This window comes from Lampris incognitus, chromosome 1 (assembly GCF_029633865.1).
Source record: "Lampris incognitus isolate fLamInc1 chromosome 1, fLamInc1.hap2, whole genome shotgun sequence".
Lineage (NCBI taxonomy): Eukaryota > Metazoa > Chordata > Actinopteri > Lampriformes > Lampridae > Lampris > Lampris incognitus.
The window spans coordinates 28,824,912-28,844,096 of NC_079211.1; the positions used below are offsets into that span (position 1 = coordinate 28,824,912).

At 43.8% G+C, this 19,185-nt stretch overlaps 1 protein-coding gene across 1 annotated transcript in view; it reads left to right on the forward strand.

Annotated features, from left to right (window-relative positions):
- The first annotated feature begins 4,762 nt into the window (after nucleotides 1-4,762).
- Nucleotides 4,763-19,185, forward strand: part of gpc3 (glypican 3) — a 139,888-nt gene continuing 125,465 nt past the window's right edge. The window contains exons 1-2 of the mRNA XM_056277264.1: nucleotides 4,763-4,925; nucleotides 18,955-19,116. Of these exons, the coding sequence (XP_056133239.1) occupies nucleotides 4,763-4,925; nucleotides 18,955-19,116 (325 nt within the window). The remainder of the gene's footprint in view (nucleotides 4,926-18,954; nucleotides 19,117-19,185) is intronic.

Below are 19,185 nucleotides of genomic sequence, written 5' to 3' on the forward strand. Positions count from 1 at the left end.
TCATTAAGAGTGAAGATACTGCATTGCTTTTGGTATCGGACTGAAATATATCGCTGAAAGGGGGCTTTGTGGATGGCGGTCTTCTCCCTCGTTCACCTCTCACTGACAGTTTAACGTCACAGATCTGCCAGGCCTAGCTTTAGCCTAGCTTGATGATGTAACCGTTCATAAAACCATTATGGTTTGACTCCCGATTTACATCTAATGCTGGAAATACACTTACGTTTTAAAATGGCTGTTTCCACACTTGGTTGCTTGTACTTTTCAATTTTGATTCATTTTTCCTTTCCGGACTGGAATCTAATTGCTTCGTGAGTATCATAACGTCAGTGAGCTGCAGCATTTTTTTCTCCCTCCCTCTTTAACTCGGCCAATTGTCGCCTGGTCTGTGTGAACAGTGGAAATGTAATCTGGGGAAGTAGGTCAAAGTTCATTTGGGGGAAGAAGGCAAATAAGGCTACAGGGGAGTCTCTCTCTCTCTCTCTCTCTCTCTCTCTCTCTCTCTCTCTCTCTCTTCTCTCTCTCTCTCTCTCTCTCTCTCTCTCTCTCTCTCTCTCTCTCTCTCTCTCTCTCTCTCTCTCTCTCTCTCTCTCTCTCTCTCTCTCTCTCAGCAGATGAAGAGCCGTAAATTTGAAATCATGGCTGAATGATGCTTCTCGGCACCGGTGAATAACCACGAAACACATTGAGACCGACATGAAAGCCGGATCAGACCCGGCATCAGACGGGAGGTGTGTTGTAGTAATAAGGGTCTCCGTGCAGATTGCGCCCGTTTCTTGCGGAGTAGCTATAGCGGGGCCTCTGGATGTGGGGGGCAGGGTTTTAAAGGAGAGGGGGGTTACAGGTCACAAGCCTTCTGGGTCTCTTTCTTTTGACCGGGATATACTGAACGCAAAGAGCGAAATGCTGATCCAATGATTCCAAGTTGTTGTTGTTGTTGTTGTTTTCTAACAAACTTCAGACTTGCAGGACGCTTTTAGAGGGGCACTTCGTAAACAGGTGGTGCGGATTGAACACCATGGTGAAGAGATGCCTTGTGGATTAAAAAGAAGGACGTCTACATACACGTTTTGGGGCGGCTGCGCTCCTTACCCAACCCCCACAAAGGGAGAAAAACAACAACAACAAAAAAGAAAAAAGAAAGAGAGAGATGCTCACACAATTTCGTGCATGATAAAACTTTTTGTTGGTCCAAACGGATTGCAGAAAGGGGCTGCAGAGGACACAACATCTACGCGGTAAAGGTAACGTCGTGTGGATCCTGTGTGGGGTTGCAGCATTTGCTCCGTGCGTTTCTTTTTTTCCTTTCTTTCTTTTTCTTTTTTTGTCAAATGTCCCACCAAATAGCTGTACTATAAGAGGTAGGTTGTCTACATAACTTTTTTTCATACATTTTTTTTAATCATAGATACTTTTAAGAAACCTTTCTTCTTCTTCAGAAGCAATATCTACAGCATTAAACCTTAATTTTTAATTTTACTTGATTGAGTCGTAGGCACGTCCTTTAATGGGACCGGGTTTCATTCCAAAGTATTTTGTTTCTGTTAAAATTACTTCCTGTATTTTAAAACAGTCTAAAAAATGGTTTGCAGTTTCCGAAGACGTAAAATTTATTTAATTAATCCCGCGTGTGCGCGCGCGCGCGTGTTTTATTGACCAATTTGGCTTCCCCCTTGGTCAATTTCAATACTTAATACATTCATTCATCTACACTCTGCTCTAAGTAGCGGGGTTCATTGACCTGTTGGGTGCAGACAGATTAAGCTCCATAAAGTTGAGCTGAGTGTAGGTATGTATAGACGTGGTTCGCGCCACTTTCTGCAACTCGGTTCCCTCAGCTAAAGCGAAGGTGAAATCAAACCGCGTCTTTTTAGGCGCAGGCTTCAGCGTTGTGTAGCGCTCGATTGTTTTATTACGCTGATGGGTTTTGACGAAATCCATCCGGGTGCTTGATGCAGGTTTGAGGCAATGTTATCAACCCTAGATATCCAGAAATAAGTTACGAGTTATTCACACTCGCACCGGAGCTACTTTTCCCACTGAGAGCCCTTTGACAATATATATATATATATATATATCAACACGGATACAGGAAAAAAGTATATATATATAAAGTGGGACTGGATATCTGAACTGAAATTGCGCCGTGAGAAAACGAGGCAGGCTGACAATGCAAACCTCAGGGAACATGTGGAAACGGTGTTTTGAACAATAAAAACGATTTATTAGAAAGACCTGTGTGGCAGACTTTAGACTTCCCATAAACTCACTGGGTGGGGGAGAATAGACCTCATTTGAAAGTTGGGAGGCAGACTTACCTACCTTCCATCCAAAAAGTGACGTCAACTCTTTAAAAAAAAATTTAATTTATATCTGAACTGAAAATCCAATGAAATGCTTGCCTGTTGAGCTCAAAGAAGATGAATTGCAGCTTATATATATTGTTTAAGTTTCAGTCGTCTCTGTGCGTGAGTTTCCTGGCATGATCTGCAGCTGTAAACCAACTACATCTGGCTTCAGCGTTCACTCTTTCAAGTGAAATGTCTCCATTCTCCAATCCATTTGAGTTGAAGATCATTCAATATCTTGTAATATATTGTTGTTAATAATTTTCCTAACTCTTTTTGGGGTTTTTTTTCAGGTCCACATTTGTGGTAGCATGGGTCGGAAGCAATGCAAGAACACGGTTTCGTCCAACTTTTCCCATCTCTGTTGGTCTGACGGTCCTCCAACTAAGGTGCATCTAGTGTAGTTAGTGAACTAGTCTGATATCTACTGCCCTAGTTGCTCCTTCTGGCTGGAGGACTTGTTCTGCCACGTTATAAGCTGCCTCGGACCAGATTTCTCTATCGCCCCTGGAGCCCCAAACCCATCAAATCATAACTGCATATTAACTGTAACTTAATAGCTTAAAAAGGACATGCATGTTAGGGTTCATACTCCTGTCTGTACCCCTGACCAAGGCAATGGAAAGAAGAACTGGAGTTGGTCCCCAGGCGCTGCAGCTGCCCACTGCTCCTATACAATAGGATGGGTTAAATACAGAGAACACATTTCACTGTAACCTGTACAGTGACAAAATAAAGTGGCTTTCTCTCTTTTTCTTTCTTTTTTACATATTAGTCTGCTCAAATTTTCCATCTGTGCATGATGAGACCCCCACGATAGTGTTGCTGTACAGCTATACAGTGTCATAAAATCATTTGCCATTTCACTATCTTTACGTAAATGCACGCTACACTATCTGAACATGTTTTTTATGGACCTGGCAGCTCCAAAGTGCTCACAGTGCAGGTAGTCCAAATGTATCTATACATGCAGTGTGTGCACTTCCGGTATTTCCGGTCCGTTTTCTCACGAGTTATCGCTCATCAGCTGGTGCTTGAACGTAGACACAGGGTGGGTTTACAGGGAGTTTTGGTGGTCTGCTCTCAGCTTTTATGTGTTTCTGCTGTGCAAATCCATGCAAAGCTCTCTGTTACTCAGAGATGCAACTAAAGGGGGGGGGGTTTGATTGGTCATTTGCTGTAAGTGAATACTTTTGAAATTCATGTCATTGCACATATGAAAAGCTAATTTTTTTTCTTTAAACCCTATTTAGATATTAGTATTTAAGGGCATCTTTTCTTAATTTTGCCATTCCAATCTGTCTTGCTGTTTTCGGATGGATGACTTCGCAATTTTAATACTCGACAAAATCTCAATAAACAAACAAAAAAAAATTGCACAGTATCCATCTGTAATCCGCCAGATGTCACGAACAACTCCACGTGTCTTTCCAGATTTTTTTCTATTTTAGGTGAGATTGCTTCAATCAATCATAATAAATGACGTCTTTTAGTCTCTGAAAGGGAGACGGTGAGCTCCGACCGAGTAAACACTAGATGGCAGCACGTGCAGCTTTATTGGTGGCCCCCTCGAGCAGAAAGGGGGGAAAAAAGTCAAGTGTGGTAGAGATGGGATGAAGATATCGGGAGTCTTCCGCATGAGATAAAATGTTATTGATGGGGCTGGAGGTATCCCAGATGTTGAATGGCCGCACGAACAGCCGATTCGTGCTGTCATTCAGAGCAAATCTTGTCGGAGTGTTTTCTGAGCCCCCCCTTTTCTTTTTTTATTTCTGCACAAAATTTACAGAAAATTAAATAAATATAACATTTGCTGGTCCATAACCCGCACTGATGTATCAGACGAGCATGGCCACAGTCAGTGTGCCCATGAGCCGCAGTACTGTAGCTCTATAATATATATAAACCACCGTATAGATTCATCTATGCGCCCACGGCGGTAGTTATTTGCCAAGCGTTAAGTGTCGCGCCCACAGAGGGAGCCGTGCCAGCTCAGGTCTTCATTACAGGAGAGTTGGAGATGCGCATAGTGCCACGGTGACGCGCGCCTCGGGGAGTGCGCACTTCTTATCCCGGGCTCATCCGTCTCAAGCAGCCAGATGAGAGTCAGCAGCGCTGCCGGCGGGGAGGGACACCAAGTTACCAGCAACCACACGGCCGAAGTGGGAGACCTACCTTGCCGCCTCTGACTCCGACTGAATGGAGCACACGGTCACACTCGGCTCCTCGGCGCCCTGAGTGGAGAGCGGAAGGATGCTTATGGAGGGAGGCGCAGGGGCTGCAGTGTCACCTCGTCCGCACAATCACGGGAGCCTTTCGTGACTTTTTTTTTTTTGGTTGGGGGGAGTTTATTCTTTTTTTTAATCAGACTCTTATACTAGTCCCCCAGTTTTGCTAGTAGCTGGTCGCCTACCATGGAGAGTCTACCTGTGTGTTGCGCGCTCTTCCTGTGCGCTTTCTTCCAGCTGTTTCCGCTGCCGGGCGGACAGGTGCCCATGCCAAACTGCCACGAGGTGCGCACGGCGTTCCAGTCTCTCCACCCGGGGGCCAAATGGGTCCCGGAGACCCCGGTTTCAGGTAAACTATACGCTAAACCTGCATCAGAGTCTATACTTTACTGTTTCTGGTGTGGGAAAGGATCCAGTTTTTGGAAGTGGCAATCGGGAGGTGGGGATGTCGTTTGTCAACCTCCCTCCAAAAAACCGAAAGATCCACAGTCCAACTATGCCCTGCCTTAGGGACAATAACCTCAACAACCATAGGACGCTTTTAAGTCTGACCTTTCCATTATTTGGTGAGTCTTCTGCCAAATTACAAGTGTCGGTACTATACTACAAAGTATAGTCTGCTTGCATAGGCTTAGAATAAAAAGTAATCTTTTTTTGGGGGGGGCACCTGTTTTTTAGTATACTTGCCCTGAATGACTGTTGTTTAGTATTAATGATCAAGAACATTTCAACGCTTATTTGGGAATCCTATATTAGTCTGCAAATGAGAAATCAAGTCTTGGTCATGGTTCTCTGTGGGGTTCCAGTTATTATTATTATTATTATTATTATTATTATTATTGTGGATTCAAGGTATACCGACCCATTTCTTGTATTCTCTGATACTCTGGTTCAGCATTTCCCAAATTACTCTCTGAACTGAAGTGCCGGACATTTGTCGTCGACATCATCATCATCATCATCATCATTATCATCTTCATCATTTAAAGCAGTTCATTCCATTGCCCGTTTTGATTCTATCATAAAGCCTTACACTGAACTCTACGTAATGTAGTTATTTAACATGTCTGACATGTGAAACTGTCGTAACATATATTACATAGGTCTCTTTTAGTTTGGATCTTTCGCCACTGCAACATTTCTGATTCGTTTCTATTGTGTAAGGTCTAAATCAAGGCAGGAAGTCCTATGCAGTGGCCATGGAGAATGAAGAAAAAGAAAAACATGATCAGTACTCTTGCCATTGGAGTCTTGGTAAATCGGTCCAGTTCAGCCATGCAGGCCTTGGCAGCCTTTAGTGATGACATCCAAACTTTGAATTCCCAGTTTAATTTTAAATCAGTGGCGTTTCCATGGGCAGCAAAACTCCGGATGTCATCTGGATCTGATTTTTGATTATGTTTGGGAGAATTTGAGCTAACGTTAGCCAGTTCGATGCTAGAGGGGTGGAGGAACAACAAGTGAGTTTGCACAATGCAGAACATCAGACTAAGTAGTTGGCGAACTGATGAAGCCTGTTGTTGCCTTCAGATCCGTTGTGTAAACTGAACTCCCTCTCATGTGGCTGAATCATAGCAAATGTTAATTGGGTGTTTTAGTGTCATGCCAGTGATGTGAAGTGCTTCAGGTTAATCTCTCTCTACTTGATTCCTTCACTCCTTAACGAGATTCAACCCAGTTTATGGGCAAATAATCTTAAATCTGCCGTGTGCTGCGAACATGATGTATAAAAAGAAAAAAACATCAACACGATTAGGTCCTTTGAATGAGTTCTCGTTGCGCTTGGGCACACAAAGGACACTTCAAAAACAAGCCGAGCAAGATAAGCAATACGTGTTGTTGTTTTGGTTCATATTACAATTAAGATGCATGTAGTGGTAACCACTGAACCCTACAGATTTGAGATTTCCATGTGTAAACAGGATCTTTAATGAACCAAAGTCAAACACAGGTGTCCCCACAAGCAGCATCAAGCCTTTATTTACCTGTCAGCAGCACAGGCACCACTGAGCCTTGCAAAGTTTTCGGTGGAGCTGCATGGTGACAGGTTGTAGCTGCTCCTCTGACGCAGCTTCACCGGGAAATCTGTCAGTGCTGGGCACCACCCAAACCAGCCGGCTCAGCGTTGCCCTACGGTGGGAATTAGACATGTACTAGTCAGCCAAAGGATCTCTCTCTCTCTCTCTCTCTCTCTCTCTCTCTCTCTCTCTCTCTCTCTCTCTCTCTCTCTCTCTCTCTCTCTCTCTCTCTCCCTCTGTCTCTCTCTCTCCCTCTCCCTCTGTCTCTCTCTCTCTCTCTCTCTCTCTCTCTCTCTCTCTCTCTCTCTCTCTCTCTCTCTCTCTCTCTCTCTCTCTCTCTCTCTCTCTCCACTGCCAATGAAGATATCTGGCTTTCCAACCGTCTTATGACTCCTCTTCCGTTTTTCCAATGACACAAATGTATCGCCTCTCGTATGCAATACATGCAAGCAACAGACAGACAGACAGACAGACAGACAGACAGATAGACAGATAGACAGATAGATAGATAGATAGATAGATAGATAGATAGATAGATAGATAGATAGATAGATAGATAGATAGTTATTGTCCTCGAGAGGAATTTGTTTTACAGTCAAGTGCAGCCACTTGAGACTCCAATACCACAACAATATAAAAATGAACATAAATTGCACAGGCAATTTATATTGCCTGTGTAATTTGTGTTATTCTACAGAGGAGGGGGGGGTCATTTCTATATTTTCACATTCATACGTTTACATGCAAACCGAACGTATGCTTTATTTCTAATTCTAGGTGTGATGAGGCCAGTCTTGGAAGAACATTTCGAGATATGTTACTCTCAAACCAAAGAGGGGGAAAAAGGGGGTATGGGATATTGGTGCTCAACTGAGATTAAAAAACAAAAACAAAACTTATGAACGCATCATCAAAGCACTTAATTTCTCCTCTCGTTTAATTTGAGATGCACATCTACCCGCACCGATGACGTCACCCAAACTTAGCCTCATGAAGGCAATTTTTTACATCCAAGCGATGTATATCCGTCTTAGAAGGGATTTTAATTTTTTTAAAAAACCTCATTAATCGTTTGTCTGTAAAGTTTGTTCTTACACACCCATGGAATGTTGTTTAGCCTAGAAGTTTGACTGAGAGGTGGTAATTGTCTGACAGCAAAGCCTGGTGGTTATTTGTAAGTCCTTCCCCCTAGCATCCATTAACATGTATATTCCACCTCTTGCAACGAACAATCACCCAGACTTGCAGAGACTTCAGTGTTGGTCCTACTGGTGTCTCAATTCAGGGGCTACCCGGGTTCTGCAGTGACCTGTGAGACAAACCTCAGGGCTAAAATATTCCATGGGTGTTTAAGAACAAATTTGAATGTACGAACGACTGATAATGAGTTTTTGTTTTTGATTAGATGTTGTATGCTGTGATCCCTCGTCCGCATAATCAGGGCGATTACTAAAATGAACAGCTGCAGCTCTCCGTACTCACTTGTTCTTACACAACACAACGTTCAAGTCTTTGTGGTGCATTTCCTCAGCGTGCTTTTATGGAAAACAGAAGCTCTGCAAAAACGGATAAATGCTACTTTTAAGTGCTTATCTAAACTAACACCTGAACTTTCCAGTGATATGTTGACACTATCTTCAGTATCCTGTGATGATTTACACGACACTTACTGGTTCTAGTTGATATTTAACATTTGCTTCAAAATTAATGTGTCCGACATAGAGTGCTATTGTAAATGATAAAATAAACTTAAGCTCTCCACCAGTCACCTCTCTAGTTCCAGTTTTTCACATTTCCAAAATTGATCAGAGATGGTTCACGTTTTAGTATCATATCCCTCAAATAAGTTACTATTGATTATATTAAATAGGACGTGGTTGATTTTCATTAGCAACTCTGCTGTAAGAAACTATTTTAGGATAGCGTCGTGTGTGTGTGTGTGTGTGTGTGCGCGCGCACGTGCGCGTGAATGCGCGTGAATGCGCGCGCGTGGGTGCGTGTGCGTGATTTGTGGAAACATGAGGCAGTATGTATTGATATACTGTGTGGGGGAGGTGGCTGATTCAGAAATGGCCGCAAGACAGCCGAACAGAATTCTAATAATGCTGCATGTGGTGCCAGGGGGTAGAAAACCAAAAAGCTCGGGGTTTTCTTTTCTTCTCATGAACATTATTCAAAAGGACTCACTGCAGAGTCCAACGTTACGAGGAAAGAGAGCTTAAGATGAAAACATTTGCTGTGGGAGTATCAGTGCTGTCTTTGCTGTGGCTGTTGGCTGTGGGTGGGTTGCAGCGTCTGAAGACAAAATGTAAACCTGGCATCAGCGCCTCTCAGTGTCAAAATTCATGTGCAAGAGACATACGAGCCACGTTGAGCACTTAGCCCTGGACACGTGGGCTAAAGAAGCACATTCGACTTTGCTAATGGTTTGTGTGGAGGGCCTTGTCTATATCTGATTCATGAGAGGAGGCTTATGTTCTCACTTATACAGAAGAGTATGCTGCCGGTTTGCTAAGGGCTGCGTTACCAGTTGGGATTTGTTGTTTTGCAGAAAACGGTGGAAGAACAAGAGTTGGTGAAGTTGAAACAGTCCCAGGTTGAATATTGTCTTATATTTTTTTGATGCATGCCAACAATAGGCCAGCGGATGGTGACCCCCCTCAGTAATTAGTTGTGGGGTCAGGTCAGCGTGGCGACAGGCTGTCCTGGGACTCCAAGAGAAAAGGAAACGTCGACCAGAAATGGATGATGTGTTTTTCATGCAAACACCATGAGAGATGGAACATCAACAAGCAACATTCCTGGCTTTTAAATGGCAATGGGCTCAACTAACAGGCATGTTAATTTGACCAGAAGCTATAGGCCCTTCTGTCTAATTAAACCCTGATCTGTTTTCTGTTTCATTCAGTTCCTTTGAAAAAAGATTTCTCTCTAAACAAGATCAGTTATAGTTTTCTCACCATTGTTTCGTGACTAGTCAAACAAACGAAACGAGGCTCTTTCCCAGTCAGCTGGTTCGCTTTCATATAATTGCTTCATCAAACGAGTACAACAGCATGCAAAGCAGTAAAAAAAAAAACTTACGATAATTGTAATCCCCGATAGCTAATGGAATTATTATTACTTAGGTTAGTTGTAAATTGTGCCATCGTTATTTCATTTATCCTTATTGCCTCTGTAAAATGTCATCTGCTTATTCTGCCCTGGAGAGAAAGCCATGAATCCCCACTTGCGTGCCTCAACGCAACAGTAGCAGTTAATGTATAATTTATGCTTATAATGAACAGCCTTTAACATGGTCCATATCTTAACATAACTTGTTTTTCCAACATTGTCTCCATCATTAAACTCGCACAGTGAATTGGTGCAGAGAAACTAAGCCATATTTTTGTTTTCCCCTATTCCCTTGGCTTGGGGTCTCGGGGCTTGTTAAAGATGTGAGGAGTGGGACTGCACTTTGCTGTGTACACAGCCCTTGTTGTGGCCCTGCTGGAATTGTCATCCTCAGCCTCCTCTCGGGGGCATGAGGAAAGAGGAAGAAAAAGAGCGGTTTGGACTTTAAAGAGGAGACTGTGACAGCCATAGGGCAATCAATGCATTTGAATCTGTCTTGTGAAAGGCGCTCGGGAACGCTAATGCTCACCACAAGCAGTTATTGTGCATGTAGGGAAGACCTGGAACTATATCCATTGACTGAAAGGCGTCAACTTGAACCGAGATAACCCGCTGAGGAAATTTACATCCAAATTGGTCCCCCAAGTCTACATACTACATGGCACCTCTCTCTCTGTTTTGATTCTGTAAATTGACCATCAGAATGCAATACGAGACTAATTAAGCAACAGCGGACTGATTGGAAAGTGCTCTCTGTGCCTGATAGCAATTAGGAGGATCAAGGCAGGTGAAGTCAAATGATGCTGAGAGCCAAGGATGACAAGGGAAGAGGAGAGACACAAGAATTTAGAGCAAAAAAAGTGGAGCTGGATGTTATTCCCGAGCATTCTGTCTGTCAGTAGGAAGGCTTCATTTAGAGCATGTAATTTTTATTTTTTTGTTTGTGCTACTCGATCAGGAATCTTTTCCCTACCCAATCTTTTGCTTATTCCTCACCACTTCTGTAATGAAGCACATTTATCATCTGCAAAAACGGCAAAAGGGCAGATGAAACTGTCTGTTTTGCTAGAGATAATTGCTAAATCCCTGTCTGAGGCTCCTCCGAGGGAGCTCACCTCGCCTACGGTTGTATTGGCAGCTTAATAATTTTGCCCTGCGGTCTGAAATTAACTTGATTCTATCTGTCAAGAGTCCTTTGTAGGTATTGATTTAAGATATTAAGCCTGTCAGTATGCATACAAAGGGTGCCCTTTGACAGTTTTATTGGTGTGTCACCATCATTACAGAACTGATAACAGTTAGAAGTGACCCATGAGTTAGTTTGTGTGTTAATTGTAATTCTCTGACTGCTTTTTTTATGCAAAAGCTGTTAATTATCTAGAGCCTATGGTGATAGCTTCCTGCTGGGATGACCCCTTCCCATACCTTCCGGTTCATAATCATTATTATCCTCAGCATCGTCACCAATGCCAGCTTCATCTCTGATAGATTACATTATTTATGTGCTTAGAGCAATTACCCTTCAAAGCAAATAGAAAAACACAGTTTTGTTTATACAACAAACCACCAACTAACCACAATCTAATTTAAACCGAACCACAAGGCCTTCTGACACATTTATCTGTACTGTATTTCACTTTTTTATATTCGCAGTTCAGATCCTTGCTTCATGTACATATGTCTTCCTAACCCCCCACCCCCTACCACCACCACCACTATCTCTCCAGTACACACCAGTCCATCCTCCCCTCTCTCACCAAGCAGAGGCCAAAGTTCTCAGACTGTCACTTAAATTTCTCAGGTAGATTATTTAGACAAGTCTTCAACCTGCCTCAGCAGATTACTCTTCTGGTTTACACTGAAGCCTTCAGCATCCCTATAACTTGACCAAATTAGAGAGAGAGAGAGAGAGAGAGAGAGAGAGAGAGAGAGAGAGAGAGAGAGAGAGAGAGAGAGAGAGAGAGAATTTGAATTTCAAACCAAGTCTTTATTTAACAGAAAAATTTAGACAAAAAGCAGACTTGAAATCCCTCCGAACATAAACAATACTTGTCGAGGTATAAACAATCAATAAGCATTTTTACAAGCCCAAAAAAACAATCATTCACCGACAACTCAAAAAATAAAAAACAGGTAAGACCTCTTTTATCCAAGTTCTTTAGAAAAGACCAGCTCATCTTTTATGGTGGAACACAGCAGCCCTTTATAACACCACAAGGTTGTGAATGTGACCAGGTCTTTCATTGCCTTGTAGTAATTGAAGTCTACTTTTATCCTGGCCTTGACCATCCTGCAGAACAACAGTTCAACATGACATTCTATACATTCTTTAATTCTCTTTTTACGGCTCACATAGATAGCCATCTTTGCCTGCCCAAGAGTTGACATTTAAATTTTACACGTTGACTATATTTGAAACCAAAAATGAAATTCTGTTTGCAGAAACTTTCCCCAGATGATCTAAATAAGCGGTCTAGTAGCAGCAACAGGGGTGCAAGCTTCACACATTCTGAAAAGCAATGAAACACTGTTTCTCTCTGGGCACAATAGGGACAGTTGTCATTCACATTAGGGTCTAGCACAGAAACAAAAGCATTGACCGCGACTATGCCATGCAAGACCCTCCACTGCAGATCACCAGCTTTTTTTAATTAACGGTGGTTTGTATAAGCCCCTCCAGACTGGCTTCACATTCTCCCCCAAGCCCAGCTGGGCCCTCCAGGGTGTATCAGTCCGACCACTCAGTTTATCTTTATTCAAGACTTTTACAAGCATACTATACATGGTCTTACCTTTAAGTACATTCAGCCTTTCATTAAGAGCATTTCCCAAATCCAAAAGTGGCCCCATACAACTTTTCAGATCAGGAACAACCTTTAAAACAGGAAATGGATCCTCACAATTGGGATGAGTAGAACCACTGCAGTACGATGTCAAAAGCCCCCGTTCTACTGCTGTGAGCTGACCGTTCCACTTAAGTAGTACCCGACTAAGGAGGCGCGTAGATTTCACTCCCAGGTGAGATGCTAGAGTGGCAGCGTTGTCAAGATTGGGCCCAGCCAGCTCCACCACCTGACCCAATGTGACGACCTTTGCCTGGCAGAACAGCTTTGATACCATGGGTCCAAAGTCGCAGAACGTGTCCATACGCCCACCATACACCACCGGCTCTTTTAGAAGCCAGCTCAGAGAGTCAGAACAGCCCATTCTCTCCTTCTTAAACATATTCCACACTCTCATGAGCCCACGATAAAATCCAGGCAATCCGTTGAGGTCTGAGTTCTTAATAGCCATTAGGAACAAGGGCAGGTCTATTCCGAGTCCACAACACCGTCAAAGTATTGCACAGGCTGCTGGTCGCCACACTAGATCTCTAGGCCCAGTGAGCAATCTTTGAATGAACTGGAGGCGGAAGGCTGCACCCCTGCTGGCCAGATGGACTAGCCCTTGACCCCCCTCATCTTTAGGAAGGTACAGCACACTCTGAGGAATCCAGTGCAAGTTGTCCCAGAAAAAGTTCACCAGCACAGCCTGAATCTTGGCCAGGAGGTTGGTTGGAGGATCAACGCATGTTAATCGATGCCATAGCGTTGATGACACCAGGTTGTTGATTACTAACATGCGCCCCCTATACGACAGTTGTGGTAGAATCCATTTCCACTTCCTAAGACGCCCTTCAACCTTTTCCAAGACATTCTCCCAATTCTTATTTGAGAAGGTGTCATTCCCCACAAATACTCCCAGATATTTCATCCCTCCCCTTTTCCATGTCAATCCCCCAGGTAACATGAGTTTACTGTTCAGTCCCTCTCCTACCATCAGTGCCTCACTTTTCCCCCAGTTTACCCTAGCCGATGATATCTGACCAAACTTGATAACATTTTTTACTAAGACATCAATATCTTTACAAAAACAGCTACATCATCGGCATAGGCAGAGAGCTTAAAAGTCGTGCCGCAACCAGCAAAAGCAACTCCAGACAACTCACACCTCAATTTATGCAACAGGGGCTCAATGGCCAGGGAGTACAACATTCCAGACAAAGAACATCCCTGCCTGATTCCCCTTTGAACCTTAAAAGGAGCACTCAAACCACCGTTAATTTTAAGTACACTCTCAATGTCACTGTACAAAACCTTGATCGTAGCTATAAAACCTGGGCTGAGACCGAAAGCTTTCATGGTTTGCCACAAGTGCTGGTGTTCAACCCGGTCAAAAGCCTTTTCCTGATCTATGGAAATAAGACCAGTTTCAACTCCCAATGAACTAGAGATGTCCAAAACGTCCCTAATTAATGCAATGTTGTCAGTGATCAACCTACCGGGCACACAGTAAGTCTGGTCAACATGGATGACCTCCTTCATCACCTTTCTCAGTCTGTTTGCTAGCACCTTAGAAAAGATCTTGTAATCGGCGCAGAGCAAGGACACTGGCCGCCAGTTCTTAATGTCCTGCAGATCCCCTTTCTTCGGCAAGAGAGTAATGACGGCCCTTCTGCAACTCTGAGGCAATCGCCCCTCAGTTGCACTATTCCTCAGTATAGTCAACAAATCCCCTCCGAGCACCGGCCAAAAAGACTTATAGAAGTCAACAGGTAACCCGTCTATACCAGGTGCCTTGCCACTTTCCAGACTTTGCAGGGCGTCATGGAGTTCTTCAGGGGACAGTTGAGCCTCGAGGTCTGTATTGAGCGCTACCTCAACCCTTTTTAGCCCATGATAGAATGACTCAGCCCCCAGCACATCCTGCCTGAGTTCGCTCTTATAGAGGTCACTGTAGAACCCTGCTGCGTATTTCAGAATTCCAGAAAAATCTGACAGCTGCACACCAGTGTTAGTATGCAGAGAGTGAATGGTTTTTCTCTGCCCATTCTTCCGCTCTAGACTAAAGAAAAAGTGAGAAGGAGCATCCATATGTGTGGCGTTCAGAAAGCGCGAGCGGACCAGTGCCCCCTGTGCTGTAATACCCAGCAGGCTAGCCAAAGCAGACTTTCTGGATTTGAGAGCTTCCACATGGCCTCTGTCTCCTGTGGAATCTGCCAAATTCTGTAGTTCCACCATTTCATCCTCTAGATCTCTCATAGATCTGGCTATGTCTCTGGTGACATTGCGAGTGTACTGCTGGCAAAACTGCTTTATCTGACACTTGCCAATGTCCCACCATTGCTGCAGAGAAATAAATTCAGACCTTCGGCTCCTATATTGGCCCCAGAAAAACTTAAAAGCATCTCTAAAGTTGTTATCATTTAGGAGGCCTGTGTTAAAATGCCAGAAAGCACTATTTGTTTTAACACTTCGTATGAAAACCGAGCACTGTACAAGAGAGTGGTCAGAGAAACAAACTGGAAGCATTTTACATTGTTTAAACACATTAAAATGATGTTTAAAACAATAAAACCGATCAAGCCGTGCCATGGATAGTGCGTTATCTTTTAGATGTGTCCATGTATACTGCCTCTGGGTCCCATAAAAAGCTCTCCAAACATCTGTCAGTTCACACGAATTAACCAAGCGTGTGAGCCGACTAAGAGATGCAGGATGTGGTTCCTGATGGTTCCTGTCCAACTTGCAATTCTCTGTACAGTTAAAGTCCCCTCCCAGAAATAAATACTCCTCACTGTCACATTTACTAATAACATCAGATAACACATCCAGAAAAACTACTCTTTCAGGGCCAAGGGTTGGACCATAAACATTTATAAAAACCAGTGTTGCGTTGTCATACTGCGCCCTTACTTTCAGTAGCCGGCCTTCGACTACTTCCTCTACCTCAAGGGAGCATGGCAAAAAATCTCTTGAGAAAAGAATCCCGACCCCACCACTAATATTGGATTTATGACTGAGAATCAATTTTCCAGTCCAATCCCTCTTCCATTCAGTTTCATTATCTGCTGTGCTATGTGTTTCTTGCACAAGCAAGACATCTATTTTCTTCAGCTCAACCAGTTTAAACACAGCAGCTCTTTTCATGTCATCCCTTGCTCCATTCAGATTTAAAGTGCCTAATTGTATATTACACATGAGGAGAGTGGGGCTGAACTGTGCCAGAAACAAGCGTACACTGACCAAAAAGATAACAATACCCAAACGTGTCTTAATCATCATCATGAAGTTGCAGTTTTACCTTCTGTACAAGTTTTTTCAGTCTGAAGACTTCCTGCTCAGTGAATGTGTTCACCTCCAAGTCCCCTGTGTTTTTCATAAAGCATTTAACTGATTCAATAAAAAGCTGCAAGTCTGGAAAAAAAAATTCCACCTTGACCGCCCTCAAACCCTTGGTAACCTGCAAAAACTTCCTGATCTTCAGAAAGGCATAGCTGCCTTCTGTGTCCACCTGTGTACGAGGAGAGGAACCTAACTCACACTCACTTTCGTCTGTGTTCTCATCAGACAAAGAGGAGGATGGCTTTTTATCTTTTGAACCCCTCTTCACTTTTAAATTTTCCTGTCTACCTTCAGTCGGCTTCCTTTTAATTGACTTTTTTGATTTTATTTCATCGTCCAACATAATCTCTGCCTCTTCTTCGAGTACAGACTCTGCCACTCTAACAGCAGTCTGCTGTATTTGCGTCCTCCGACCACCACTCGTATCTGGCCCAGCCAATTTGCTATGATCCCTGGTCTCGCTGTTTTCCTCTTCCGTTTCATTCCGTTCAACCTCCCCTACCTGCTCATCCTGGCCATCAGCTGTGACCTGCCCAAGTTCTGTCACCTTCTCAGTGTGCTCAACGGTTTTAATATGCTCAGCCTGTACACCTCCTTCTCCTGCCTGCTCAGTCCGTCCATTTTCCTCATGTTCCCCAGCCTCGGTCTTTTTCTGTGTCACCACCTGGTCTGTTTCTCCCACCCCTCGCTCCCCAGCCTCCTGTCTGCCCTGTGCCGACTCGGCCGCGCCGTCTCCAGCCGGAGATGCGCCGCTCGCGGCGGCATCGGTGGACGAAGGCGGCCCTTGAGGCTCAGATCTACCCTCACTCTTTTCGGGACAAGACCTTACTAAATGCCCCTCTGACCCACAGCCAAAACATTTCATCATACCAGAAGTAACAAATACAATATAATCAAAGTCATCAATCCTGAATTTCAGCTTCAGATCCAAATCCTCTGCATTATTTTTCAAAATCATGAAACCTTGCCTCCTATGGGACACAACGTGTTTCAAGTGAGGAGACTGGCAACCGGAGGAGACCATTTTTATGGGGGACACTAGTTGTCCGTATCTTGCAAGCTCCTTCTCAAAAGCTGCATTTCTCATGAACGGGGGAGCATTGGAAATGGTGATTCTCTTGGCTGGGTTAACCAGCGGCAGAACGGGAGTCAACATGTCCCTAATCACCACACCACTTTTCACCACCTGGTTGACCTTATCAATACTGTCCAGAAACATGACTACTGCACCGTTCATTCTGGACGCCGATTTGATGCTTCCATAGCCCACATGCTCACCTACCGCGAGGCAGCACTCCTCCACCGAGCATTTGACCACCGGAGCCACTTTAATCGCGTGCCGGCGTGTCAATTTTTCGAACGCCGTTCCTCCACCTCCCACAGCGGCCATATTGCCCCGCCGGGCCGGTGGCAGCGCTACTGAAAATAAACAACTCCGCTTAAACCTACCACCGAGAAAAACGAACTAAAAACTAAACAACAACAAACCCACAGAAAGCACGTGAAAGGGACCAGACAAAAAAGTCGAAAATTCAGAAACTCACTCACACCGAAACAACACGCTGCTGCTCCGTACACTCACTCGCACATCCGCTCAGAGAGAGAGAGAGAGAGAGAGAGAGAGAGAGAGAGAGAGAGAGAGAGAGAGAGAGAGAGAGAGAGAGAGAGAGAGAGAGAGAGAGAGAGAGAGAGAGAGAGAGCACCCCTGGTACACCTTATGAAATCATGAAAAGCATTTTAAATGAAAAATAAACTATACAAGATAATATAAAATACTGTACATTGTAATAAAAAAAGAGGTTTCAGACAGGCAGATGTCCTATTTATGTGATTTAGACAAAAAACAATGTTGACAAGGATAAGCCACCCTCCTTCAAATTCATCTTTGGATTTAAAAACTAAATGGTCGTGCCCTATAGCTGTATGTAAAGTCTGTACATGTGTCATTTTAGGGGCATGATTGGAGAGTGAGATGGAAATTTATATCTTGATCATTTGCATCTTCCACTGGACCTTCTCCTATTCAGCTCCTCTGACACAGAATTGTAGCTGTATCCGAAATGTGCATTGTTCCCTCTTTACCAGGCGATTACGTCGCTGCCCAAAATCATGTCACATTGTCAAAATTTGGTCATTATGAATCCCATACCCTGCTGATGGAATTTGTTTCATCACAATACAATTTCAGCATTACAGGGACACATTCAAGCTGAAAAGGAAATTAATTAATGGCTCTTTGTAACTGGTGTCCTTCAATGCATCACACAAAAATCACATTTCTCTTGCCATCGCAATTGTGGCAGCTATCCTTGACAGGACTAAATTCCATCCGCATAGTGCTTATCTCTCTCCTTACTTGGTCTTAACATTTTTCAAATTGAAATTATTTCTTCGGGGCACTTCTTCTTTGATCCAGCGGTGTAAAGGTATGTTCTCTTCCCTTGCCTTACAACTCCACCTTTCAAAAGAATGAGAACCTAATGATTTTTTTTTCTCTGTCTGTGTCAACAACCTTTAGCATTTGGTGGACTGGTAGAGAGAGAGAGAGATGTTGTTTTTCCTCCTCCATATCTCTTGCAACTATTTTCATGTCGCATATAGGAGAAGCAGCTGGGAGAGCGTTGTGAGAGGCCTTGTTTGTCTGTCCTCCGCCATGCCCCCAGCTCTCATCTTTCTACTTAAAAAAAAGGCTTTTTGATCTTTGGTGTGCAAAGTGTTGCCTCAAATAGCAGTGAAATTTCTGTTGACCAAGTTGATCTCTGAGGAAAAACATCATAGCCTCAGTGCATTGCTCTAACGTGGATCAAACTGATTCATTTTTAGTTACTACTTATTTCGGAGTGCAACACTAATAAATTGCGCAGTCTGTTCAGAATAATCATGAACTCATTAGTGGTGTGGAATATGTTACAGAATACACATTGACTCCCTTGCTTGGCATTCAAAGCTAATCTCAGTGGGAGTATTTCTGTGTGAGCAAACATGTCTCAGTTGAGAAATAAACCGGCTGCAAAACGTTGTTTCTCGTACCGTATGCTGATCCGGGCTCATGTCCCGTTTGTCCTGTCTGCTGTCTACCCAGGTGCTGATCTGCAGGTGTGCCAAACCAAAGGCCTGACCTGCTGTTCCCGGAGGACGGAGGAGCGGTATCAGGTAGCCGCCCGCAGCAACATGGAGTCTGGCCTGCAGGCTGTCAGCGCACAGCTCAAACGTCTCATCATCCAAAACGCCGCCATATTCCAGGGTGAGCCATGAGCGTGTCCTGGTCTGTCTCCGTCTCTGTCAGGTTAGCCTTACAAGTTGAGGGGAGACA